The sequence below is a fragment of the Balaenoptera borealis genome (assembly GCF_965194805.1).
Source record: "Balaenoptera borealis genome assembly, chromosome: 3".
Lineage (NCBI taxonomy): Eukaryota > Metazoa > Chordata > Mammalia > Artiodactyla > Balaenopteridae > Balaenoptera > Balaenoptera borealis.
In genome coordinates this window covers 100,221,350-100,248,190 of record NC_138866.1, presented here as the reverse complement: position 1 = coordinate 100,248,190, position 26,841 = coordinate 100,221,350, and the positions used below count along the sequence as shown (strand labels likewise).

The window sequence follows — 26,841 nt, the reverse complement described above, 5'->3', positions numbered from 1 at the left end:
ACAGTCCTCTTGACTGGCCACTGAGAGATTAGGGGTGGGCATGTGACCCTGTTCTGACCAGTGAGGCCTGAGGAGGGGTCAGCTGAAGTCCTTCTAGGAAAGGTTTTCTTGCTCTTAAATAGAGGCATACAGGGAAACATGCCACCATCTCCATGGGATGTTGTTGCACCTGGCCGTGTTACCTCAAACTGGAATAGCCATCTTAGGGGATCCAGCCTTAAGACAAAGCCAACACACTGATGATGGCAGAGTAAAGAGATAGAATGAACTTGGGTCTGTGATGTTGTTGTTGAGTCAGTAAACCAATCAGCCCTGGTGCTGCCCTACTTCTGGATTTATTATTATATGAGATAATAAATATCCTTATTGTTGAGCCCATTTGAGATGGAGTTTTCTGTTACTTGAAACTGAAAGAATCCTAAGTGTTGCAGATGAAATGTGAAAATAAGTTCTTTGGATGGACTGAAGGACTACTTCCCAGAGTTAATAAAAACAAACAACAACCACAACCCAGGAAAAGGATAGGGATATTATCACATAATGGATAGAAGTATGCATTTTAACTATGGTTAAACTGTGGTTTCCAATCCAGACAGACCTGGGTCGAACCCATATGTTTACTGCTTGCTTGACTGTGGCCAAGTTTCTTTAACCTTTCTAAGCCTCATTTTCTTCATCTCTAGGCTGGGGATAATAATACTTACCACATGAGGTTGTTATGAAGATGAAATGGGATAATTTGTGTCAAGTATGCTACAAAGGATATGGTGCCTAGTAAGCACTAAAGGAGTGGTGACTATCTTGATGAACTATGAATTATCTTATTTATAGTGTAATAAATAACACTATAACAGCCCTGGTGCTGCATCTGAAAGTGAATCACTATATAATAGTGATCATATTAAATGACACCACAGTGATGCAAGCAACAAATTCCAGAATGTGGGAAACTCTACATGACAACCCAGTTCTTCAATAAATTGCAAGAAAAATAAAGGAAAGAGAGCTTATAGATACACAGAAATAGAAGAGGCAAATAACCAAATGTAGTGTGTTGATCTTGATTTGAACAAAGCAGCCATTAAAAAAAATTACATTTATGAGACAACTGGGGGGAATGTGAACACAGAATATTTGATTATATTAGGGTATTATTTTAAAACTGTTTGGATGTGATAATGGTATCGTGTTATTTTTTAAAAAAGAGTCATCTTTTGGAAAGATACTACTGAATATTACTGAAAAAATACTGAATAGTTACAGAAGAAATAATATCTGGGATTTGCTTTTCAAATAATCCAGCATGAGAGTAGTGGTAGGGTGGCAGGGTGGAGGTATCGATGAAACAAGATAGGCCATGAGTTGATAATGTTGAAGCTGAGTAATGGAACTTTATTAAACCATTCTCTCTGCATTTTTTTTTTTTTTTGGTACCTTTTGACCCCCTTCCATGTGATGAGAACTTTTTAAGATCTATTCTCTTAACAACTTTCAAATATGCAATACAGTATTATTAACTATAGTCACATGCTGTACATTACATCCCCATGACTGATTTATTTTATAACTGTAAGTTTGTATCTTTTGACCCTCTACACCCATTTCACCCACTCCCCACTCCTTGCCTCTGGCAACCACTGGTCTGTTCTCTGTATCTACAAACTTGGTTTTTGTTTTTGTTTTTGTTTTAGATTCCACATGTAACTGAAATCACACAGTACTTGTCTTTCTCATCTGACTTATTTCACTAAGCATAATGCTCTCAAGGTCCATCCATGTTGTCGCAAATGGCAAGATTTCATTCTTTTTTGTGGCTAAATAATCTCTGTGTTTTTAAAATACAGCTTCCCTGAGATATATTTCACATACCATAAATTTACCCTCTTAAAGCGTACAAATTTGGGCTTCCCTGGTAGCGCAGTGGTTGAGAATCTGCCTGCCAAGGCAGGGGACACGGGTTCGAGCCCTGGTCCGGGCAGATCCCACATGCCGCAGAGCAGCTAAGCCCGTGCGCCACAGCTACTGAGCCTGTGCTCTAGAGCCTGCGAGCCACAGCTACTGAAGCCCGCGCACCTAGAGCCCGTGCTCTGCAACAAGAGAAGCCACCGCAAAGAGAAGCCCGCACACCGCAGTGAAGAGTAGCGCCCGCTCGCCGCAACTAGAGAAAGCCCGCGCACAGCAACAAAGATCCAATGCAGCCAAAAATAAATACATAAATAAAATTTTAAAAATCTTTTGCCTACTTTTTAATTGGGCTATTTGTCTTTTTATTATTGATCTATAAATGTTTTTTATGTGTTCTGTTTATAAATTCCTTATCAGACATATTATTTGCACATATTTTCTCCCATTCTGTGGGTTGTTCTTTTTTCTAATTTCTTGATGGTATCCTTTGGTAAACACCATTTATCAGTTTGAAGAGGTTCCTGTCTATTCCTACTTTGTTCAATGCTTTTATCATGAAAGGGTGTTAGATTGCACCAAAGACTTTTTCCGTGTCTGTTAAGATGATCATGTAGGTTTTTTCATTTATTCTATTAATATGGTGTATTACATTTATTTTCAGATCTTAAATTAACTATTCATTCCTGAGATAAATCCTACTTGGTCATGGTGTATAATCCTCTTTATATATCGTTGGAATTGGTTTGCTAGTATTTTGTTGAAAACCTTTTGTGTCCATATTCATAGGAAATATTGGTCAGTAGTTTTCTTATCTTTTGATGCTTTGACTAGTTTTGGTATCAGAGTAATACTAGCCTTATAGAATGAGTTAGGAAGTGTCGCTTCCTCTTCTAATTTTGGGAAGCATTTATGAAGGACTGGTATTAATTCTTTAAATTCTTTAAATGTTTGGTAGAATTTACCAATGAAACCATCTGAGCCTTGGCTTTTTTTGCTGGAAATTTAAAATTTACTAATTCAGTCTTTTTGGTTGAATTCAGATTATGTATTTCTTCTTCAGTCAGTTTTGTTAGTTTGTGTCTTTCTAGGAATTTATCCATTTCATCTAAGTTACCTTGTTTGTTGGCAAACAGTTGTTCATAATATTTCTTTATTATCCTTTTTCCTTCTGTAATATCAGTAGAGATATGAAGATCTAGGAGATGTTCCCTCCTTCATTCCTAATTTTAGTATATGCATCTCTTTCTTTTTTTCTTGGTCAGTCTACGTAAAGGTTTGTCAATTTTGTTGATCTTTTCAAAGAACCAACTTTTGGTTTTGTTGATTTTCTCTATTGTTTTTCTAGTCTCCATTTCATTTATTTTTGCTATAATCCTTATTATCTTTACTATGGCTGAGATGGTTTCACTCGTGAATTCTACCAAGAATTTAAGGAAGAAATGATACCAATTCTCTATAATCTCTTCCAGAAAATAGAAGCAGAGGAACACTTCCTAACTCATTCTATGAGGCCAGTATTACCCTAATACCAATACCAGACAAAGATATTACAAGAAAGAAAAATTACAGGTCAGTATCTCTCATGAAAATTGATGCAAAAGTCTTCAACAAAATATTAATAAATTGAGTTCAGCAATGCATAAAAAGGATCTTACATTACTAGCAAGTGGTGTTTATTCCAGGTATGCAAGGCTGGTTCACCATTTAAAAAATCAATTAATCCATCACATCAGCAGGCTAAAGAAGAAAAAACTTATATGATCATATCAATAGATATAGAAAAGGCATTTGACAAAATCCAACATTCATTCATGATAGAAAGCACGCAGAAAACTAGAAATAGAGGGGATCGTCCTCGATATGATAAAGAAGATATATAAAAACTACAGCTGACATACTTAATTGTGAGAAACTGGATGCTTTCCCCCTAAGATCAGAAACAAAGCAAGGATATCTCCTCTCATTATTCCTATTCAACATCATACTGAAAATCCTAGTTAGTGCAGCGAGACTAGAAGGGGAGGGAAGGTATATACAGATTGGGAAGGAAGAAATGAAAGTCTTTGTTCATAGATGACATGATTGTCTATGTAGAAAATCCCAAAGAATTATTTTAAAAACCTTTTGGAACTAATAAGTGATTATAGCAAGGTTGTTAATTTACAAGGTCAATAGACAAAGGCAATTGCTTTCCTGTAATTGTAAATTAAGAACACAATATCATTTATTTTAGTAGCAAAAAAAGGAAGAAAGAAAGAAAAAAATACTTAGGTATATGTATCTATATGAGGGAAACAACAAGCTCTGATGAAAGGAGTCAAAGAAAATTTAAATGGTGAGATATTTCATGTTTATAGAGAGAAAAACTCAGTGTTGTTAGGATGCCATTTCTTCTCAACTTGACCTATAGATTCAGGGCAATCCCAATCAAAATCAACAAGTTATTTTGTAGGTATCAACCAACTAATTCCGAAGTTTATATGGAAAGGTAAAGGACCCAGACTAGTCATACAATACTGAAGAGGAAGAACAAAGTCAAAGGACTTACACTACCAAACTTCAAGACTTACTATAAAGCTACAGTAATCATGACAGTGTGGTATTAGTGAAAAAATAGACAAATAGATCAATGAAACAGAATAGAGAGCCCAGAAATAGACTCATGCAAATACAGTTAACTTATCTTTGACAAAGAAGCAAAGACAATTCAATAGAGAAAGGATAGTCTTTTCAACCAGTGGTGCTTAGCAACTGGACATCCACACGCAAAAGAATAAATCTAAACACAGAATTCTCACCATTCATAAATATTAACTGAAGATGGATCATAGACCTAACTTCAAAACACAAAACTATAAGACTTACAGGAAATAACATAGGACAAAATCCAGGTGACTTTGGATTTGATGATGACTTTTTAGATACAACACCAGAAGCAGATTCGGGAAAGAAAAAATTGATAAGTTGGGCTTTATGAAAGTTGAAAACTGCTCTGAGAAAGACACTGTTAAAAGAATGGAAAGGCAAGCCACAGACTGGGAAAAATATTTGTTGGCAAAGATGTGGAGAAATTGGAACCTGCATACATTGCTGCAAGTGGGAATGTGAAACGGTGCAGATGCTATGGAAAACAGTTTGGTGGTTTCTCAAAAAGCTAAACATATGACCCAGCAATTTCAGTCCTAGGTATCTTTCTAAAGAATCTAAAGTAAGAACTTGAACAGATACTTATATGCCAGTGTTTACTGCAGTATTATTTACAATTGCCAAAACGTGGAAACAACCCAACAAGTATCCATCAGCCGATGAATGGACAACAAAATGTGATATATCCATACAATGAAGTATTGTTCAACCATAAAAAGGAATGAAGTTCTGACACGTGCTACAACATGGATGAACCTTGAGGACATTATGTTAAGTGAAACAAACCATACACAAAGGACAAATATTGTAAGTTTCTTTTTGTAAGAAATGTCTAGAATAGGCAAATTCATAGAGATAGAAAGTAGATTAGAGGTTACCAGGGGCTGTGGGAAGTAGGAATCGGAAGTCACTGCTTAGTGTTTATAGTTTCTGTTTGGAGTGATGAAAATGTTTTGGAGATAGACAGTGTTGGGATGGTGGTACCACATTGTGAATGGTATTTTGTGCCACTAAATTGTATACTTAAAAATGGTTAAAGTGGTTAAAAAACTAATAATGCAATGTGAATGTGAAACATTTTATATGGGTGAATTGTGTGGTATGTGAACTATTTCTCAATAAGTGTGTTAAAATATGCAATTATATAATTATAGCACAATTTACTTATCTGTTCTGCTGCTGAATAATTGATTATTTCCAGTTTTTGTTGTTCTGAATGATGCTGCTATGGACGTTTTCACAACATGTCTCCTGGTGTATAGGTACGAGATTTTCAACAGGGGATATACAGTGTCTAGTATTGGAATTTCTGGTTTGTAGGGAATGCGCATGTACAGTTTTGCAAGATAGTGGCAGAGTGTTTTTCAAAGTGGCTGTACCCAATTGTACTCCTCCCAGCAGTGCACAGAATTCCTATCTTCACTGGTAACTGGTCTTGCCAAACTTAGATTTTGCCCATCTGGTGAGTGTAAAGGGGTTACTCTTTGTGGTCTTAATGTGAATTTTTCTGATTTTAATGAGATTGAGTATCTTTTCATATGTTTATTCACAATTAGGATATTTTCTTCTATAAAATTCTAGTTATACCATTGGATTATGTCTTTTTCTTATTGTTATGTAGGAATTAGCTCTTTAAATATTCTAGATATTAATCTTTGGTTGATTGCATATGTTACAAATAGACATTCCTTGCTACCAGAATTTATGAAGTTTCTGAATTCAGATAACCAGAGTTCAAATAATGAAGAATACCTAGTTTTCAGAATCTATTTCATTCTTGATTTTCATATAAAAGTTAGCTAGAATTTGGATAATGAGATAATTCAACATTTTTTTCAAATATTTTTGGTTCCTGGGACACCTGTTTCTTCTCTTAGTTTCTAATTTGTCTTTATTTTCTTTAAGATATCTTTTTTGTTAGAAGTTCTTAATTTTAACGTTGTCATGCTTATCAATGTTTTATGAATAGAGCATTTTTTCATCCTGCTAAAGAAATCTTTTCTTGTCCTGAGATCATAAAGATATTTTTCTCTATATTCTTCTAAAAGTTTTAAAGTTTTATCTTTCACATTTAATCTGTAATTCAACTGAACTTAAATTTTGTGTGTGGTAGGAAGTAGAGATTCTACCATGTGGATAACTAACTGTCCTGACATCATGTGTTTTATAGACCATTTCCCAGTGACCTACAATGCAACCTTTGTCATAGATGAAGTTCTCATACATTTGTGATTGTGTTTCTGGGTGCACTACTCTTATCCATTGGTTTCCCAGCATCACTATCACTCTGGCTTAACTATTATAGCTTCATAATAATTCTTGTTATCTGGTAGGGCAGTTTCCCTTTCCTTATTCTTCAAAAATATCTTGGCTGTCTGTGGGTCTTTGCTTTTCCATATCAACTTTAGAATTAGCTTGTCATGTTTCTTGCAAACCCATTGCTGTTGCATAGAATATACGATCAATTTGTAGAGTACTGACATTTTGTATGATATTGAGTCTTCCTGTCCGTGAACATGGTGTAGTTTTTCCACTTATTTAAGTCTTCTTTAATGTATTTTCATATATTAAAATTTTTTTCTCTGTAAAGGTCTTGCCCATCCTTTATTAGATTCATTCCTTTGTTCTATTTATTCTGTCATTTAATCTATTAATGTCTTAATATTAAGGCACCCTTGAATTTCTGGGATAAAGTCATCTTGTGTATGATGGATTATCTTTTGTATGCACTGCTAGATTTGGCTTAATAATATTTTAAGATTCTTATATCCATCTTTATGAGCGTGATACCTTCCTCAACTGGTTTTGGTCATGGTTATACCATGATAGATATGGGATTGGGTGTATGGTTATATTACGAACTAAGTTGAAGATTGTTCCTGCTACTTCTTTTCTCTGAAAGAGTTCACATAAAATTGGATTGATCTGTTCTTTGAAAGGTTGATAGAATCTTCCAATAAGATCTTCTGATGCTGACTTTTTTTGGTAACAAGATTTTTAACTCTAGTACTGATTCAGTTTCTTTAATGGTTATAGAACCATTCAGACTTTCTATTTTGCCACGTATTAGTTTAGGCAAGTTGTTTATGGTTCTAGCTTACAAATCCCTCTTGTTTTGATACATAAGTCTCTCCCTTTTTTATTATCAATTATGAATTTCATTAAAAAATTAAATTATAAATACTTATATTAGGAGGACTTCAAGTTAGTTTAGACTTCCAGCTTGCCAGAACCAGAACCAGATATGAATTTCTTCAACTTTACTAGATATTGTCCCACAGCTCTTCAAAGTGGTTGCACCTATTTATACTGCCACCAACACTGTTTGAGAATTTCCGTTGTTCAACAGGAATCTTACCAATACTTAGAATTGTCCAGTTCTTTAATTTTTGCTAGTCTTATGCCTATGAAATTGTAGTTTTAAATGGAATTTCTCTGCTTTTTGGTAAGGTTGTGCATCTTTCCATTAGCCATTTGAGTTTTATCTTCTGTAAATTGTTCATATCTTTTGACCATTTTTCTAGTGGGTGTTTTTCTTCTAATAACTTGTAGGCATTTTAACATACTCTGGATAGTAATACTTTGTCAGTTATAGGTATTCAAATATATTTTCCCATTTTACACTTTGTCTATCGAAATTTTTCAGGTGCTTTTTCAGGACAGAGGTTTTTATGTTTATATATAGAATTTGCCAGTTTTTTTCTTTGTAGTTTGTATTTTTGGTATCTTGCTTAAGAAATTCTTTGCTATCCTAAGGTTATAAAGATATTCTAAAAGTGTTAAAGTTTGCTTTTCCCAATTATATATTTAATCAATCTATAATTGATTTTGGCATATGGTATAAGGTAGAGATCTACAATTTTTTTCCACGTGGATGGCTAATTGTGGCAGCAGCATTTATTGTCATAGATTCATTTCTCTGGTATGTGTGGGTCTGCTTCTGGGCTTTCTTTATTGTCCCCTTCTTACATTTATTTGTCTTTCCCAGCATCACTACTGTAATAGTTTAGTTCTCATCACTTTTTTTGTAAATCTTGATGATTGTAAAGTTAAGTCTCCCTTCCTCATTCTTCTTCAGGAATGTCTTGGCTCTTCTTAGCCTTTATCTTCCATATGAATTTTAAGATAAGCCTGTCATGGGGCTTCCCTGGTGGCGCAGTGGTTGAGAATCTGCCTGCTAATGCAGGGGACACAGGTTCGAGCCCTGGTTCTGGGAAGATCCCACATGCCGCGGAGCAACTAGGCCCGTGAGCCACAACTACTGAACCTGCGCGTCTGGAGCCTGTGCTCCACAAGAAGAGAGGCCGCGATAGTGAAGAGGCCCGCGCACCGCGATGAAGAGTGGCCCCCGCTTGCCGCAACTGGAGAAAGCCCTCGCACAGAAACGAAGACCCAACACAGCCAAAAATAAATATAAAAATAACTAACTAAATAAAAGATTACTATTAAAAAAATAATAAATAAATAAGACACTTACATTTAAAAAAAAAAAAAGATAAGCCTGTCATGTCCTTTGTAGAATCCTATAGGGATTTTGGTTGGAATTTCAATGAATTTATATATTAGTTTGGGAAGGAAATGAAAATTTTGCATGTCCCCATTTATAAACATGGTATATCTGTTTTTGTTTAAATCTTCTTTTATGTCCTTTAATAGAATGTAATAATTTTTCCATATAAAGCATGCTTCTCTTTTGTTAAGTTTATTCCTAAATTTTTTTTTTTTTTTGGTATCTAAAAGGTTGTCTTTTCCACAAAATATTTTCTGATTGATTGATGCAATTGATATTGGCATAATGTGTCTTATAGTCTTATGTCTTATAGTTTGAACAGTTCCAATGTAGACATTATCTGTGTTATCTGTAAACATTTTAGTATTATTATTGGCAAATAACAGTTTATTTCTTTTCAATCTTCATTTCCCTTTCTCCCTCTTTTTCTTATTGCATTGGCTAGGACCTCCAGAACAAAATTAAACAGGAGTAGTAACAGAAGCCTTCCTGTTCTTATTCTTGATCTCAAAGGGAGTGCTTCTAATGTTCACTACTAATGATGAGGTTTGTTCTATGTTGTAGGTAGATATACATAAAACTAATTTTGAAGTTCTGATTGAAGAAGGAAAAATAAATGTACAAAAAATTCAATCTGAGCCACAAATTGTAGATATTAACTTTGGATTAGGGAGAGATCGATATAAAATTCACAGGGGCTTCCCTGGTGGCGCAGTGGTTAAGAATCCTCCGGCCAGGGCTTCCTTGGTGGCGCAGTGGTTGAGAATCTGCCTGCCAATGCAGGGGACACGGGTTCGAGCCCTGGTCTGGGAAGATCCCACATGCCATGGAGCAACTAAGCCTGTATGCCACAACTACTGAGCCTGTGCTCTAGAGCCCGCGAGCCACAACTACTGAGCCTGTGTGCCACAGCTACGGAAGCCCGCGCACCTAGAGCCCGTGCTCTGCAACAAAGAGAAGCCACCGCAATGAGAAGCCCGTGCACTAAACGAAGAGTAGCCCCTGCTCGTAGCAACTACAGAAAGCCTGCGTGCAGCAATGAAGACCCAACACAGCCAAAAATATAAATAAATAAATAAATAAATAAATAAATAAATTTATTAAAAAAAATTCACAGGAACACTAGATATTTGACAACAGCTCAAATCTATCTAGGAAAAAACAACTCACAAAGAACCCTAACCATGCAACATCAAATAAGTACTTATTTCAGCCGATTAATTTCTGAGAGCTAGAGGAAACGCTAGTGAAGATCACAGAAAGGAATCATGGAGAAAATTCTGAGAACTGTGTTGAATTTATTTCAGAGCATTTTAGAATTGTTCTGGAGGTGTTTTCTGACCCAGGATTTCTTATGGCTGGAGAAATTGAAAATAACTAGGGACAGCTTAGAAATTAGCTCTGATAAGAGAGAAGTGGGATGGCTTTCGAATCTCCATACATTTCTGGTGATAACTTTTTCCTTGCACTTTTACAGAGGACTTGGTCTTTTTGTAAAGGAATTAAGTGATCATCACCTAGCCTTTCTCCTTCCTGGCTCATTTTCTGCCTACTTATGTATACTGTTCTGCCTTTTGGGAATCTCTGACTCCCAAAGCTATCTTCCTGGTTCCTTATTTAGGCCTGTTTTTCCCCACTTTAATTCAGCATTTCCAAAATTGTAAAAATTCTGAGAAAAAAAGGGGTTCCATGGTCAAATGAGTTTGGGAAATATGGTGTCAAGCAAAATCCAATATCTTATTTTACTACAGGACTTATAGAGCCTTCAGTATCCTAATGTGCACTGTGAATCTCCAAAAGGGAAGCATATATCGCAGTGTTTCTCCAATTAATTGATCATGGAACCCTTTTCAAACAACACCTAATAATACTTTATAGAACCCAGTTCATTAATTTTCAAATAAAAACTTCCAGTTCTTCAGTAAACTTTTCTTTAGTGGAAGACATGTTATATGCTATCTCTCTACTAGACTGTCAACTCTGAGGGCAATTTCTCCTGTTTTCTTGAAGTATTACCTGATCTCATTTATATATTGAAACTCTGGGGTTCTGCCTCTTTCTTAGGCCCTGGGATAGGCACACTGGATACCACCCAAGAGTTCATCTATGGCAGACTCTTGCTAAATTACCTAATTTAGCTTTCAGGATCTTTTTACTACACCTCAATTCAACCACTTTTGATGCTTTATTCAAGGCACTGAGCTAGGTAGGCACTGCTGGAGCTAAAAAGGATGAGTAAGATCTAGTTATACCTCCCAGGAGTATGTATAGAGGAGATAAGACAAGTACATGACACAAAACACGAGTTAAATGCTAAACAAGCGGTACAAACCACCTTGATATTCAATGGAGAAACAATAACAATTGGGCAGTTGGGGGAGGGGGACAGGTGGGAAGAATCAGGAAAGATCTCATTTTGGGATGTTTCATTTGGGATGGACCTTAATATTTTCTTAAATGTAGACAGAGAGTATTGGAAGAGTGGGGTTACAGGTGGAAGGTATAGCATATGCAAGGCATGAGGGTAAGAAGTTCAAGTGGCAGGAGTATATGGAGTTTGCAGGATGAGTTGTAGATGGGGTACGGCCAGAGCGTGAATAATAAAAATGGAAATAAGAGTTGAATGCCAGTGTGAGTTAATACTGCTGTCCACAGGGAGCCACTGAAGAATTTTTGAGCGGGAGGGTGACTGGGGGTCCACGTGTTCCTCCCCCACTCTCGTCCTGTCTCCTAAACTCTAGTTCCTCTGCCTCTGTCCAGCACAGCAACATATCAAAACTTCAGCCAATGAATCAAACCTCCAGTCTCCTAACCTGCCTGTAGGGTACTTCCTCCTGGAGAGCTGTCCAGAGTACAACAGAATCCTGAGCGCTAGATTCTAGTAAACGCACACCCACCCTGTGTAGAATACGATCGGAAGCCAGAAAGTTGAGGAGAGGGTGTTCAGATAAAGACTACAAATAAGAGGTCATTGATGGCGTTAATGACAAAACTTTGGGGAGTCATGATTTCAGGGTATTAAAGAGGAAACATAAGAAAAAATTGGGTGCAGATAGTAAATTCTAAGCAGTGAGCCAGGAGAATGGACGGTAGCTAGGCAGACTTTCAAGGCAGCACAGGACTAAAATTGGCACTGGTGTGCAATGAAGAGTGAAAGCAAAGCAACTGGAGGGTTAGTTTGAGGTCAGCCACCCGGCCTTAGAAGCACTATCCCCCCTGGAGTGTTGAGTACACCGGACCCTCCAGGCTGTTGAGATGGGCCTGGAGAAACTGTGTGTGTTTAATGGTCTTAATGTTTTCTGTGAGGTCCTGGGGTAATCGGGTGGGAGCGGGAAGTACCCTTGGCTGGGGGAGCTTGAAGGTCTGAGAAAGCGGGCGCCTGCTGAGGAATCAATAAAGTAGGCAGAGCAAAGCTTTGGTGTTTTGCTGTGTGCAGGGCAGAGCTCTAACCAGGCTGTGTCGGCCCGGCGTGGGGTTCCCTCCGGGGCCGAGGGCGCCTAGGGATGAGGCCCCGTAGATCCACGGCGAGGGGCCTTAGCGCGCCCCGCTCCTCGCACCGCAGGGCCAGCTGGGTCCCGGCGCGCAGGGTGGAGCCGGGGCGTCGGCTGGGCAGCAGCCGGAGCTCGTTTCGCTCTCCTCCCTGCAGGTGCGCCGGCGAAGGCGGGACGCGTAGGAGCAGGTGCCCGCCATGGCCGGCCCGCAGCTTTCCGCCGCGGCCTCCAGCCCGCCGCCCCCGCGGAACGGCCTTCCGCAGCCCCTGTGAGGAGGAAGAGGCGGCGGCGGCGGACGAGGCGCCGCCCTCTTGGCGAGCTTCCCGACCCAGCGGCCTCCGCAGGACCCATGGCTGATTCCTCGCCCGCGCGGTCCCTGCGGGCAGGCGGACCCCGCGCGCCCCGTCCCTCGGCCCCCTCGCCGCCGCCGCCGTCGCGCTCGCTCTCCGAGGCCGAGGAGGCCGAGCTGTCGCTGAGCCTGGCGCGGACCAAGACCCGCTCGTACGGCAGCACGGCCAGCGTGCGGGCGCCGCTGGGCGCCGGCGTCATCGAGCGCCATGTGGAGCACCGGGTCCGCCCCGGCGACACGCTGCAGGGCATCGCGCTGAAGTACGGAGTCTCGGTGAGCAGTGCTGGCGGCTGCGGGCGGGGGCGCAGCGAGTAGCGGGGCGTGGGGGAGGGAGCCAGCCGTCCCCCGGCGGCTCGGCCCCGAGCGCTTGCCCAGCGCGCGCTGCCGGGACAGCTACGGTCGCCAGAGCCCGTCTTGCAGCCAGAGGGGCGGGCCGCCAAGGCTCCCTCCCCGGGTGGGTGCATCCAGTTCTCGGTGCCCTGCCCGCACTCGGACCGGATCTGCCGCGTGAGGAAGGAAGGCCAAAGAGGACCAGGGCGTTGGCACCCTGGGAGCCAAATTCGCCCGATTTTGAGTCCCGGTCGTACTGCTATATATTTCCTGAAAGCCGAACTGAGGTGCGGACTTGGGCAGAGAATTTTGTATTCTGGGTAAACAAGCGCTGTGATGAGTCAGGAAGGGTACAGTTGTTCCCGCAGGATGGTTCTGTTTCTATTGATTATGCTTCTTTATTTAGAAGTGAAATTACACCCCTGGGCTCACTGGCAACTGTGAATGTGACTCCTGTCGCTAAGCAGCGGCCAAGAATGTGGTCTAGGTGAGCTGAAGAGCTGTGTTTATTATAAATTTATAAATGTGTGTGTCTTGGGCCTATTGCATTACACCTCTAGGAAGAACATGGAAAGCTGAGGGAACATACTGTTTCATTAAAATTACTTATAATTAACTCTGAACTATGTGGTGGCCTTTTTACATTTGAGTTCTATATCAGTTTTCAATGTTCTTTCCTGAAGCAACCTAGACAGCAATGGGAAGAAAGGTGATCTTATCTTCATCTTTCTCTTTAAGTGAAACTCTTTCTGGCCCTTCACCAGTGACAGAGACTGAGTCATCTCCTTTGCACACCCATGCTGGTATGTGTTTACCTGGCAGGTCCTTCTAGCCTTTAAACATTTTGAGAGCAGGGATCTTGCTGTGCAGGCATGTACTGAAGACTTCATGCCATGGTTAGTCCTATTCCGCCCTCTTGGGAGTTTCTAAATGTGAACATAGAACTTCAATTCTTGTATTTGCATTCATGGGGCCTCGTTTGAGTCAGAGCCAGAGGAAAGCAGCGTTGGGAAGTATCAGCAGCTACTTTCTGCTGAATGCCTGCTGTGTGCCAGGCATTGCATTTGTCTTGTTCCATCTTGTTCTTACTCAATTTGATTTTCCTAGTAAGCCTTGGAGATAGGTGTAATTAATCTCCTTTTTACAGATGTGAAGGTGGATGAGAGGTAGGATATTTTCCAAGTATGCTTATTCATTGAGACCAGCTTGAATTAGCACAGTGACAAAGCATTTGCTTTGCCCTAGGTATTACTTCTGATTTCCATCCTTATTTTTATCCTAGTCTTAATCAAGAGCTCTCTTAGCATCTGAAGAAGGGAGGTCTTTTTGGTCTGGTTTCTGTGCATCTTATCTACTAGGCCAGGCTGACTGCACCTAGGAATCCATGATACCCAGAGAAATGTTGTTTCCCTGGTCCCTACCCACAGCAATCTCTCTGCATCCCACTGCCCTCCATGACTTCATTTGGGTTGCTTAGAGCTCCCGAACATCTGCTCACTGCGGTTCTCCACCTTTGATCAAATGCTTTCTTTCTTTTTTTTAAAATAAATTTATTTATTTATTTATTTATTTTTGGCTGCGTTGGGTCTTCATTGCTGAGTGTGGGCTATCTCTAGTTGTGGCGAGCGGGAGCTACGCTTCGTTGCAGTGCGCGGGCTTCTCACTGTGGTGGCTTCTCTTGTTGCGGAGCACAGGCTCTAGGCGCGCAGGCTTCAGTAGTTGTGGCTCGCAGACTCAGTAGTTGTGGCTCGAAGGCTCTAGAGTGCAGGCTCAGTAGCTCTAGAGCACAGGCTTAGTAGTTGTGGCGCAGGGGCTTAGTTGCTCCGTGGCATGTGGGATCTTCCCAGACCAGGAAGATTCTTAACCAGGATTGTTAACCACTGTGCCATCAGGTAAGTCCTGATCAAATGCTTTCTAATTCCTGTTTTCACTGATGTAGATCCTGTTACTTATAAATTTATCCCTTTTCATTAAAGTGTAAATCAGGTTTTTCATTACCTTTATAAAGACTTGATTTTAAGATGTTAAGCTCAAGTGTAATGAATTGGGAACTATAATCTGTAGCCGCAGACAGTCTGTTTCAGGGTTTCTCAACTGCAGCCCTATTGATACTATGGACTGGATAATTCTTTGTCTTGGGGGGCTGTTCTGTGCATTGTAGGATGTTTAGCAGCATCTCTGGCCTCTGCCCACTAGATACCAGTAGCACTGCCCTCCTCCCCCCCATCCAGAAATGGCCAGATATTCCCTGAGAAGCACTCACTGTTGGTTGAGAATCACTGGTTCTCATTTACTTTGGACCCTGAACTCTAGTTGATGCAATTGTTAGAGACTCTTTCCACTGGTTCTATAGAACTAGTGAAAGTGAAGATAATCACCATAACAATGAAGTGATATTCTTGCAGATATTAACTACAGACATTAATCGGATTTACTCATTGAAATTGATATTTTAGGTGGAAGTTAAAAAGGCAGAAATGTTTTTTTCATTCCCCGACTGAACAGAAAGAAGTTGAGTGAGTTAAGTTTCTAATATTGACTGCCAAGATCACCCACATCGTATTTAGACTGTTTTTGGTTTTTTTTTTTTGGCTGCGCGGCATGGGGGATCCTAGTCCCCCCTCCCAGCCCCAGGGATCCAGCCCACGCCCCCTGCAGTGGAAGCTGGGAGTCCCAACCACCGGACCACCAGGGCAGTCCCACCCACATTGTATTTAAATTAGTGTTTAAAGGAGTAGGTGATGAGATGTTGGAAATTTAGAGGCTACCTTGAACCTGCTGGATCAGAATATCCAGTAAAGGAGCCCAGGAATGTTCCTGTTTTACAAGCAGGGCCTCTTTGCTCTTTCCCAATGCACTGCCCCTTCTTGGGGTCTTTGCCTTTGCTGTTGCATCCATCTGTTGGGAACACTTTCCCTGATAGCTGCATGCAGGGCCACAGGTACGTGCAGATGTGGGACCTGTGTAGTCACATAGGCCCTATGCTTAGAAGAGCCCTGCACTTAATGCTCTGCTGTTGCTGTCTTGAAATTTTTAATAATTTGTGAACAGATGCCCCACATTTTCACGTTTCTCTGGGACCTACAAATCACGTAGCTGATATTGGCTGTGTGACTTGCTCCCTCACTGCCTTCAAGTCTGCGTAAATGCAGACCACTCCATGTCAGACTGCAACCCTCCCTCATCCCAGTGCCCCTCCCCCCTTTCCTGTTTTGTTTTCTCAACAGTGTTTATCATTCATCTGATTTTTCTTTCCTCTTTTTTCCCAGCTTCTACCTTTCTGGTGATACATTAGTGAATAAATAAAAATCCATGCCCTCATGGAGCTTATATTTTAGTCAGTGGAGACAGTAAACAAACAAATATGTTATATATCAGGTATTGATAAGCAAAATGAAAAAAAACTTAGGAAGGGAAAGGAGACAGGGCTGCTGGAGGTGGCTGCAATTTCAAATGGTGTGGCTGTGGAAGACCTCACAGAGAGAAACTGAAACTGCTGGGGATGAATTGAGAAACTATTAAATGTAATTCAGATCTCAGACACAGACGTTGGGCTGGAATTTCCTGGGCTTTGCTTATCTCCACTGAGACATTAAGTCTCCTCCCCCAACCCAGTATTCTAGATTTTGCTACAGCTTTTGTGGTGATCCCAGCTCCTTTCAGCTGGAGGCAAGCCTCTGGAGGGAACTGACCAGCTCCAGGCAGCTGCTGTGAACTTTTTGTTAGGAAGCCCTGTATATATAAACAGAAAGTGGGTGAAAGGCAGTGAGGGAAACTGTTATTTGCACAAACTTTTTCTTCATCTTTTTGTTCCCCCCTGGAAACTTCCCTGTCCTCTACCCTCTCCAGACCATTGCCCCCCATATCCTGAGTCATTTCCTATCCAATTTTATTCCCGGGGTCTTCTCTTTCTCCTCCAATGAGCTGCTAAGCCCACTTGCTTCTTCACACTTCTCCTATCAGATGTCACCTTGCTGAGAAAAGGTGAAATGATTATCATTTTAGGGGGAGCAAGTGCAGTGAGTTAGAAATATACGTGTATATAAATCTTTTGTGTTTATAACTTTAGCTTCTGCTCTTGCTGGAAATTGTTGACCTTTGCTGGTCAAAGGGAAGAGAACCATAACTAAATAGTGCCACCTGTAGTAAGAAGTATGGTAAAGTAGCCCTTAATAGTTTTAGGTTTTAATAGATTCTCATGCATTCTTTATTTAAAAACAGCTTTATTGATGTATAATTTACATATTACAGAATTCACCCATCTTAAGTGTACAATTCAAGGACTTTTAGTAAATTTACAGAGTTGTGCAACCATCACCACAATCCAATTTTAGAACAGTTCCATCACCCTGAAAAGATCCCTTACTCCCCGTTCTCTTCTATTGTCCCAGATAACCATGAATTAGCTTTCTAATCTATAGATTTGCCTTTTCTGGACATTTCATAAATGGGATCTCATATATTCTTCTGAGATAGCATGGAGAAGAAAAAATCCTTTCCCTTATTAGCACATGGCAATGGAGGAGGCTGATCGCCGCCAACACCTAGCACTTAACAGGAGACAGTGGGGTGAGGAGGTTGAATCCAGCACTTACTAGAACATGATCTTGAGAGAATGCTTTAATGTTTAAGTCTTTTTCTCTATAATGATGATAATAATCAAATGAGAGTTGTGTGTGTATGGAAATATTCCATAAGCAACACAGTGCTGTGTAAATGTTAGTTATCATGGGTCCTGAAATGTTTTCAGAACAGTTTGTCTTTTTTTAAGGAATGGAGAGGAAGAAAAAGAAGCTTTGAATGTTGCATTCCCAGTTAGGCAGGTGGCCTAACGAAGCTGATCGAGAGTAGCCTTTGGGGAGAGTTCTTGATCATGCCCAGCAGCAGCTATTGAGATAACTTGGGGGCGGGGGACATTTTGTGAGTTCCCTCCAGAGTGAATTCACCTTTACAAATGTATTTACAGGGGAGTCATTTTAAACAAGTTGTTGATGGTATTTGTTCTACCTGATTTCACCACGGTGGACCTTGTGGCCATCCTGTCAGCTCTTACTTGATTATTCCATAAATTGTTTCTTAGTAAGCAGATGGTAAATTTCACTGAATCATGCTACTCAATCCTGATTAGGAGAGCTTTAAAATGAAAGCATTTTGTTGCTGTATCTCCCCCACTAGTCATTCGCTCTCAAGAAACAGAGGGTAGTTCTGCATTACTTTGAAAAGGTCACACTTTCTATTCACAGCGTTCATTGGATAGTAGGAAATATTGAACAGAGGGCAGGTGGTAAAGCTGTAGAGTTTTTCAGCTCTTCCTTGTATTGGATCATGACTTTTCTTAGTTTTATGTGAGGTGAAATTCTCAGAACACTAGAACCATCCAAGTTCAGATAAAAGTATAAAACATTCCAAAGCAAATTAAAACATCATTTCACTGTTTGGGATTATTTATATTTCTTATCTGTGCTATTGCAGTTTCTTCCATAACTGGGCTTCCTGTTTCCACTAATGCCTCTTTCTTACCAATCCATTTTCCATAAAGCTGCTGGAGTGATATTCAAATCATGTCACTCCCTTCCTTTACCCTCCAATGGCTTCCCATCACATTTAAAGTAAAATCCAAATTTTATTTATTATATGAGTGGCCTGCAGCTTGCTCATTACTCCCTATTTCAGCCACACCATTTTTTTCCTGCTCTGGGGCCTTGTAACTACTCTTTCTGGAAGGACTCCTTTTTTTCTTTTTCCCTGGCTTTTTGCGTGGCTGGTTTCATTCCTTAACTTCACTACTGGTAATAGAGTTTGGAGCCTATGGTTGTAAAGGAGAACAAGTTAAGATCAAATTAAATACCTTATGGAAAAAAACGCTCACACCTCAGGGCAGTGACAAGATATTATGTTATTCATCTGGGCTTGTTTATATGAAATTTTCTTTATATATTTTTACTTTGTGGGAGAAATATTTTTTTATGGAGAAAACATTCCTACCTCCTTCCTTCTCATTTGCTGAATACATGTTAGGATCGGCCCTTACGTGCTGCTTTCTCACTTTTGACCAAGTTTAATGATAGTTGCTCACAGTTTTGAGTGCTTCCTGTGTGCCATGCATTGTTCTAAGTGTTTTACATGAATTAACTCATTTAATTCTCATGATAACCATATTGCGTGGACAGTACTATTTTCCTTACTTTACAGAAGAGAAAATAGACATAGGGGATGATTAGAAAGTGGTAAAGCCAGGATTTGAACCTAGAAAGTATGGCCCCAGAGCCCTTGTTTCTAGCTACTACCTTATATTAACCTCTTTGATCTGTTTTCACCTTCAGTTTCAAATCTGCCCAGCCTTAGATTGGTTCCCACCTTGATGCTAACTATGTCTGGATATCCCTGATGTCCTTGATGCTGGCAACCATGTGTCATCTTAGAGTCTACACCATAAGGGTCAACATACACCTTAAATGCTTGCTGGCAATGCTGAGATGGAGAAGAAGCAGTCCCTGACATTGGGAAGCTCATAGACTTGTTAAAAGAGGCAGTTCTATTGGTGAATCAGTGGTAGAATGGCATGCACGAGAGCTAGGAGAGCCCTGCCCTTCACTCCCTATGGACTCCCTGACTACACCCAGCCTTTTACTCAGTCCATTGGTCTTGTGCTTCCTGTCTTCGGCCCCTTGCCTGGCTATGATGGCCTGTCTTTCTCTGAGTGATGGATGTATCAGGGTCCCCACAGAATACGTTTAGCACACTCAGAGGATGTGGCCAGAGAGGGTTTAATGCAGGGGCATTTACAGAAGTGTGAATAGGATTAAGAGAACCAGGAAGGGATGGTGCAGCACCCGAGACTAGCAGCAGCAGGGAGACATTACCCCTAGGCCTGAGGGCCAGGGGAAGGAGTGGGGTACCCGACACCGAGGAGAACGGGAGGAGTGGACAAGGGGCTGCCTGGTAGGAACTCTGCTGTGGAGGGATGCAGGCACCAGAGTCATGGTGTAGTTGTTCTGCTGGTGCCTTCCTTGGGAACACTGACTGGAATTCCAAGAGCGAGGGGGTTTGGGGAGTGCAGTTCTGAAGAGGTCAGCCTCCTGCGGTTAGAACAAGTTCAAGAAGACTGGGGAATGGATTGGGAGGTGAGGGTGGGTTTAAAGGGAGAATAACCAACACAACAGATAACTTACCATCCCTTTCTGGTTACTTCTCTGGGTTCATCTTTTATGCCTGTTTCTCTGACCTGTATTAATTAATTAATTAATTAATTAATCCATCCATCCTAAGCACTTAGTGTGCATAAGATCTTTGTTAAACCTGGGAGGCTATAGAAATAACAGGTCTTGACCTGAGGGAATTCACAGTTAATGGTTGATGTTCCCAGCCCAGCTTCCGCAATCAGATCCCGGTGTTCCTGGCTGTTTCTGTCTTCCATCATTATTCCCAGGAAACAGTGTCTATTAGCAGTTGTAGGCCCCTGCCAATAAGTATTTCAAGGGCACTGTTTCAGTGAGGGTTCTTTCGTTTACAAGTGACAGAAAACTCAAGTTGGCCTAAGCAATAAAAATGAAACAGAGTGGCATTCACTGGCTCATTACTGGAACTGAAGGGTGCGAGGGTATTCTGGCTTCAGGTTTTGATTCAGAGGTCTGATCGCTCTCCTTCAAGGTGGCGTTGTTGTTAGGTTCCTTGTGGTGGAAAGATGGCTGCCAGCAGCTCCAGGCCCATCTCTTTCTCACAGAAAAAAATAGAGGTCCTTCACCTCCCAGACTCAGCAGAAGTCTCCTTGCATCTCTGAATTGTTCTGAGACGGGACTGTGACCTTTCAGGAGCCTGGGCACTGTGATGCTTCAAAGGGCAGGAATGAGTCATGTGCTCACCCTGGAGCCAGGGGAGGGCTCCGTGCCCCTGGAAGCCCTTATACTAAGAGAGATGGTGAAAACAAGAGGTACTAAAGGCAGACTAGGATATACCTGAACCTGCTATGGATAAGTTTTCAAGTTCTTTAATTCGCTCAAATCTAAGCCTAAACTAGACCAGAGATACTTAGGATTTTTAGATGTTAATTCTGTCTCTAAAAATGTACCTGCCTATTCATGTTCTTTCTCACCCTTGCCTTCTCTCCTTTAACTAGAAACTAGAACATAAAAGACCACCCTACACAAAAGATACTTTAATGTAGTATCTTTAAAAGAAAAAAGAAAACATTGAATGTACTATTTGTGCGGATTCAGCTTATAGCTAGAAAGCAGGAGGAACAGGGCCCATTTTATTCAACCATTATTTTTTCAGGCTCTTTGAAGTGGAAATCTAATTTTTTCACTCAGTCGATTTGGCATTAAAGGTTCCCAGAACTGGGTTCCATTAGTCATGCACTTTAATCTTGGTGTTGTATGGACTTTAGAGTCAGACGGAAATGCTGGCTTATACAGTTGCGGAGCCATATGCACTTGGTCAAATCAGTCATCTCTTGTGTGCCTTAATTTCTTCATGGGAAAATGGACAGTAAGTACCATTTACTGCTAAATTGTCTCTCCCTTTCACATCTATATCTTTACACCTACATGTATATCCTCTATGCATATACATGTATAAACTCTCATTTAATCCTTCCAACAACCCTGTGAAGGGTAGATGATACCTGTTTTACACATGAGGAAATAGGCTCAATGAGAGGAGTAACACGCTTACGTTCAGACAGTTCGTGTTGGTGGAGCTGGGATTTGAAACTAGCTCTGTCACATTCCCAAGCCTGTGTGCTTAGCTGTTGTACCAAGCTGTCTTGGTGACAATACCTCACAAGAAAATTAGATGGTACAGTGCATGTAAAGAACCTAGCATGGTGCGAGTTCCCAGGCTAGTTGGGTGGAGAAGTCTGCAGATGCATGATAGTCCGGTGTGATGAACATGAGGGTAGGTATTCCTCCGACAACTCTGCAGGAGTCCTGTCTGCACTTACCCACATTTGTGGGTTTAGGCATGCCACTTAACTCCCTTGAGTCTCCCTTTCTTCATCTGTAAAAAGGAGGTGATAATATCTAGCTTGCAGTACTGTTAGCAAAGTTAAATGAGGTAACATATGTAAATTCCATTCCCCCTTTCACCCCTACCTGCTATCCCCATTTCTTTGGTTTGGAGGAATTCACAGGGTATGAAAGAGTTTGAAGTTTTGAAACCTGTATTAAATTCTAGCTTCTTCATCTGCTGGTTGTATGATAATTCCATGGTACATAATCTCCTTGAGTTTTGTTTCTTTTATTTGAAAAGTGGATCTTCAAATACCTAATCCGTAAGGTAGAAAAAATAAGATACTCTATGTAAAGTGCTCCCTACCTCTTTTCCTTACCTGTCCTACTTCTACCCATTCTTCAAGGCCCATCTAAAGTCAAAAGAATCAAAATCGGAACCCCACCTTCTCCATGAGGCCTTTCTTAATGACTGCAGCCCCAGCCTACACCATTCTTCCTAATTCTCGTTGTACTTTTTTCTTTACCACCCCCTGTATCCATTAAATTTACCAAACACAATTCTAGAGATGGGAAGCACTCCATAAGGAAAATCACAGCACTAAGAATTTTGTTTTTTTAAATCAGATAATAGAAATGTTAAAATAAGATTGAAGTGTATTAAATAAGGGCTAAATATTCTACATTTTTTAACTTCAGGGATTTAAGGCTGCTTGGTAAAAGCTGCCTTGTAGGGGAAATAATATAGCAGGGGAAAAACTAGTCTTTCTTCTTATAAAATTGTGAAAGAATTTTCTGGCACCTCTTGAAATAACCGGGGGTATCTGGGGAGGTGACTAACCCCGAATTAAGAATTTCAGATCCAGAGATAGCATTGCACACATTTTGCTTACGAATATTTTTATTTTGTGTTGTGTAATAAACCCTACTTTTGGATTTATTTATATGTAACTCTGTTGCTTTTTTAAAATATTTTAGATGGAGCAGATTAAAAGGGCAAATAAACTGTTTACCAATGATTGTATATTTCTGAAGAAAACTTTGAACATCCCAGTTATATCAGAGAAGCCTTTGCTGTTTAATGGACTTAACTCGATAGATTCTCCAGAAAATGAAACTGTTGATAGTTTTTCTCATGAAGAAGACCTGGTAGCGGCTGGGGAAGACCTTTCCCCTCCCAGTCCTCAAGAATCTGATGCTCAGCCCATGCAGCCCGAGGAAGTGTCAGCCAGAGATTTCCTGCAGAGGCTGGACTTGCAGATTAAGTTATCAACACAGGCAGCCAAGAAACTAAAGGAAGAGAGCAGGTAAAAATATGCTGGAAAAATGTCAGAGGCTGAACAAATTACTCTTAAGATGTCCTTGCTTGGTCAAATTCTCTCTTCTTTTTTTGCTTTAAAAGCTAGATTTTAATTCTAGACAGGCATTTTTAATGTATAAAGTCTAAGCAGAGCCACTGCATTCTGCATAAAGCTTTATCTGTGGCAGTGCTTTTGTTTTTGTTACTTCTTATAAAAAGTTTATTTCTTTGCTTTAATAGCATAACTATCCAGCTAGCAGTTCTGGAGAGCATCCAAGTAGACATCTAGTTGACACCATCAGAGGAAGCAGTGCCCTAGAGAATGCTTGTAAAATACCGTTCTTTATAAAACTTGCCAAAGACATTTATTACTTGTTACCAGGTGTTTCCTATATAAGATCTCATGTGAGCTTTTCTTTGTTCTTTAATTTGGTACTAGGGCAAAACTTTCTCTCTCCTACAGAATTGGTTTCCTTCTTCCTTTATCATTCCAAGAATGGCACAACCTATTGTGTTTTCTTTTTTGCCCTGGCTACCAGGAAGCTTGCAGCCAAAATTGGTCCTCAGTTCAACTACTACAATATTGCTGATGGTTAATATATTTGTATCCTTCTCCTTTCCTTAGTCGTGATGTTTAATTTCTATTTTATTCATATTATATGTATGCCATTTGTTGTAGGTACCTCAAATCCTTTTGGGAAAGAGGTAGAATATTAAAAATATAAACAAATATAAATGTGAATATAATTAATTTATAATTTAATATAAATTTATATAATATAAACAAATACAAATATATAACAAGTACCATTCTTTATTCCAGTAACTGAGACAGCAGTAAAATGGGGACAATGAAGTATTCCTTAGTGAGTGTTTGCATTTCGTACAACTTTCAAGGCATGCTTGATATTATAAGTTGATATAACTCCTGCCCTTCTTTGGCAAGTGGATATTAAGTTGTATAATGATATGTGTGTTAGTTTTCTGAGTACAGTTTTTAAACACTGATTTATGCTGTGTTTCTTTTTTTCAGAGATGAAGAAAGTCCCTTTGCAGCTTCCCTCTATCACAGTTAGATGATCAGGGGGCATAATCTAACCTGGGTTAAGAGATGGTTAGATCATAAAGAAACCAACAACTGATGATGATTCAAAAGCATCCCTTTTGGATTCTCATAGCATACATCTTTAAATCACGATTAAGTAGTTCCACCTACGGCAATTGCACTGAAGTGACTAGCTCCCTCTGGCTTTCTATGATTTTCAGTGTTTATTATGGCATGAGAGCAAAATTGTATCTTAAAGCTCATCACTTTTGCAAGCGGTGGTAGTTTTTAGACTAGCTTTTGTAAATACTAGTTGACATAAAGCCACAAAGACTGTTTACATATTCAAGGTAAAAATGTTTATTTCCTGAGAAATCCTAATTATGTGAAAAACATGGTTGCTGTTTAAGTGATGCTGATTTTGCTATGTGTTTATAACTTAAGTGCTATATATATATATATTTCGATATGTATTACATATTCTGTATTACTATAAAGAAACAAATTTTGTCTGCTATTTTGTAAAAATAAACTCCAAAAGTCTGAATGAGAAAATAAACTATGTTTTCATATTTTAGTCTTCAATTTTTTTCAACAAATGGGAATATTAAATTGATTTTTAAATTATAGTTTTATAGGTGACAGCTTCTCCTCTACTTTAATGGTCTTTATCATTATTACTGCAGTTTTGAAAAAGGTTTCAATAATCTAAAAGCAAATACATTGCAATTACTAGTAACCTTTGCATTTAAATAATATCTGACTTGGTGTATTTCAGATATAGTGAAAACATGGACTATATCAAAAGAAGAAGTAAACAACACCATGACTGGATACACTGGTGAATTTTAGCTTAGATTTCATTGATAAGTCACTTTATAGAATGTTTTACAGCATTTTACAGTCAAATGCTCATTTGAATTGAAGGGTTAGGTTTTTATTCACATAATTTGTCTTAGTTTTTTATATGTACAGGTTACAGCAGTAAAGTTTAAGCAATGTATTATTTGCAATTAAAGTTTTTTGGATCTCCATTTCTATTCAAGTATCAGGTTAAATAAATCTTTAAGCTTCCACAAAAATTCCTTGTATTTATCCCTCACCAACATCGCAAAAGGAGTCTGCTTTTTGTGAGGCAAGAAGGACCTTGTTACCCTTCTCTTCTCCCTCTTTTCTTTTTCCTCATTTTCTTCTCCCTGCCTTGCTCCTCCAGGTCTTCCATTAAGCAGGAAACAAGTGCCCTTAGGTGTTGGTGCAGCAGAACTTGTAGAACCAGAACTGCGTACATCCACCCCTTGAGACTAACAGGGACATGAATGGGAAAACAGTAGCTGTTTGCCCATGTCTTGAATTTCTTGTTTGTTCATAACGTCCACAATCCCTTGTATTTTGGGTTTTTTTCCTCATTATTTTTTCTCATGATAACCTGTTTTTATTTCTCATGGTTTTTTTTCCTCACGTTATTATCATCTTTGCTATAGGGTGGTCTCCTTGTCATGCTTTGCTATTTTCTTGTATCCACCACTACCTGAACTATGGGGAGGTAGTTGGAAAAGCAGAAAGCTAAAAGAAAAAAATAAAGGAAGGGAAACAGTTATGTATGTAAGAAAAGGTCAAGACCTCTAAAAAAAAGTCCAGGGATTTTTTTTTAATGTTAATAGTTTTTATGCTATTTAACATAAAATAATCTGAAATTTGAGAGTAATCCAAAAGACACAAATCCAAAAATACTATCCAAAAGACATAAGTTCAAATTTGAAATGAAGACCACAATCTCAAAAACATTTTTCTGAGTATTTTATTTTTGCCTAAGGTCTCTCTTAGCAATTCCTAGCCAAAACATCTCTGCCCTCATCTTCAAGTTACTAAAAACTGAATTCACTGAGACCACAGTTGAAACGTCCTGGACTAGAGTTCTTTAGTCGCTGCCTTGCACACGGAAGTGCTGTGGAGGAGGGAACTAAGACAAGAACATGGGTTCTTATCCTGGCTTTACCACTTCTTGGCCATCAGAGTTTGAGCATGTCCAGTGCTCTTTTTGTGAACCTCATGTATGAAACAGGACTGAAGATCTCCCTTCTGTCCTTATCAATAGGAGCTAATGAATGTCAATGTGCTCTGAAAGCTACAATGAACTCCCTTAGTAAATGTCTTATTTTAAAAAGTACTGCATAGATATTTAGATAAACTATAGAAAAGTGAATGGATAAAATGCTTGAGTCACAATCAGTTAATTCCCTCTAAGGTAGAAGCAGCGTGTTTGGACTACAGGCCATGGTGAAGTCGAGTCAGCCATGTTATCAAAGATGACTCATTC

At 39.7% G+C, this 26,841-nt stretch overlaps 1 protein-coding gene across 4 annotated transcripts; it reads left to right on the top strand.

Moving 5' to 3' along the window:
• Nucleotides 1–12,655: 12,655 nt before the first annotated feature.
• Nucleotides 12,656–25,097, top strand: LYSMD2 (LysM domain containing 2). 4 transcript variants are annotated; one of them, XM_082387889.1, is made up of 4 exons: nucleotides 13,044–13,174; nucleotides 13,638–13,718; nucleotides 23,158–23,486; nucleotides 24,513–25,097. In XM_082387889.1, the coding sequence occupies exons 3-4, from the start codon at nucleotides 23,158–23,160 to the stop codon at nucleotides 24,553–24,555; spliced, it is 372 nt and encodes a 123-aa protein (XP_082244015.1). In that variant the 5' UTR covers nucleotides 13,044–13,174; nucleotides 13,638–13,718; the 3' UTR covers nucleotides 24,556–25,097. The 4 variants fall into 4 exon arrangements, with proteins under 4 accessions (XP_082244013.1, XP_082244015.1, XP_082244014.1 ...); XM_082387887.1 differs by lacking the exon at nucleotides 13,638–13,718 and having other exon boundaries at nucleotides 12,656–13,174; XM_082387888.1 differs by lacking the exons at nucleotides 13,044–13,174; nucleotides 13,638–13,718 and adding an exon at nucleotides 13,187–13,518.
• Nucleotides 25,098–26,841: the final 1,744 nt, after the last annotated feature.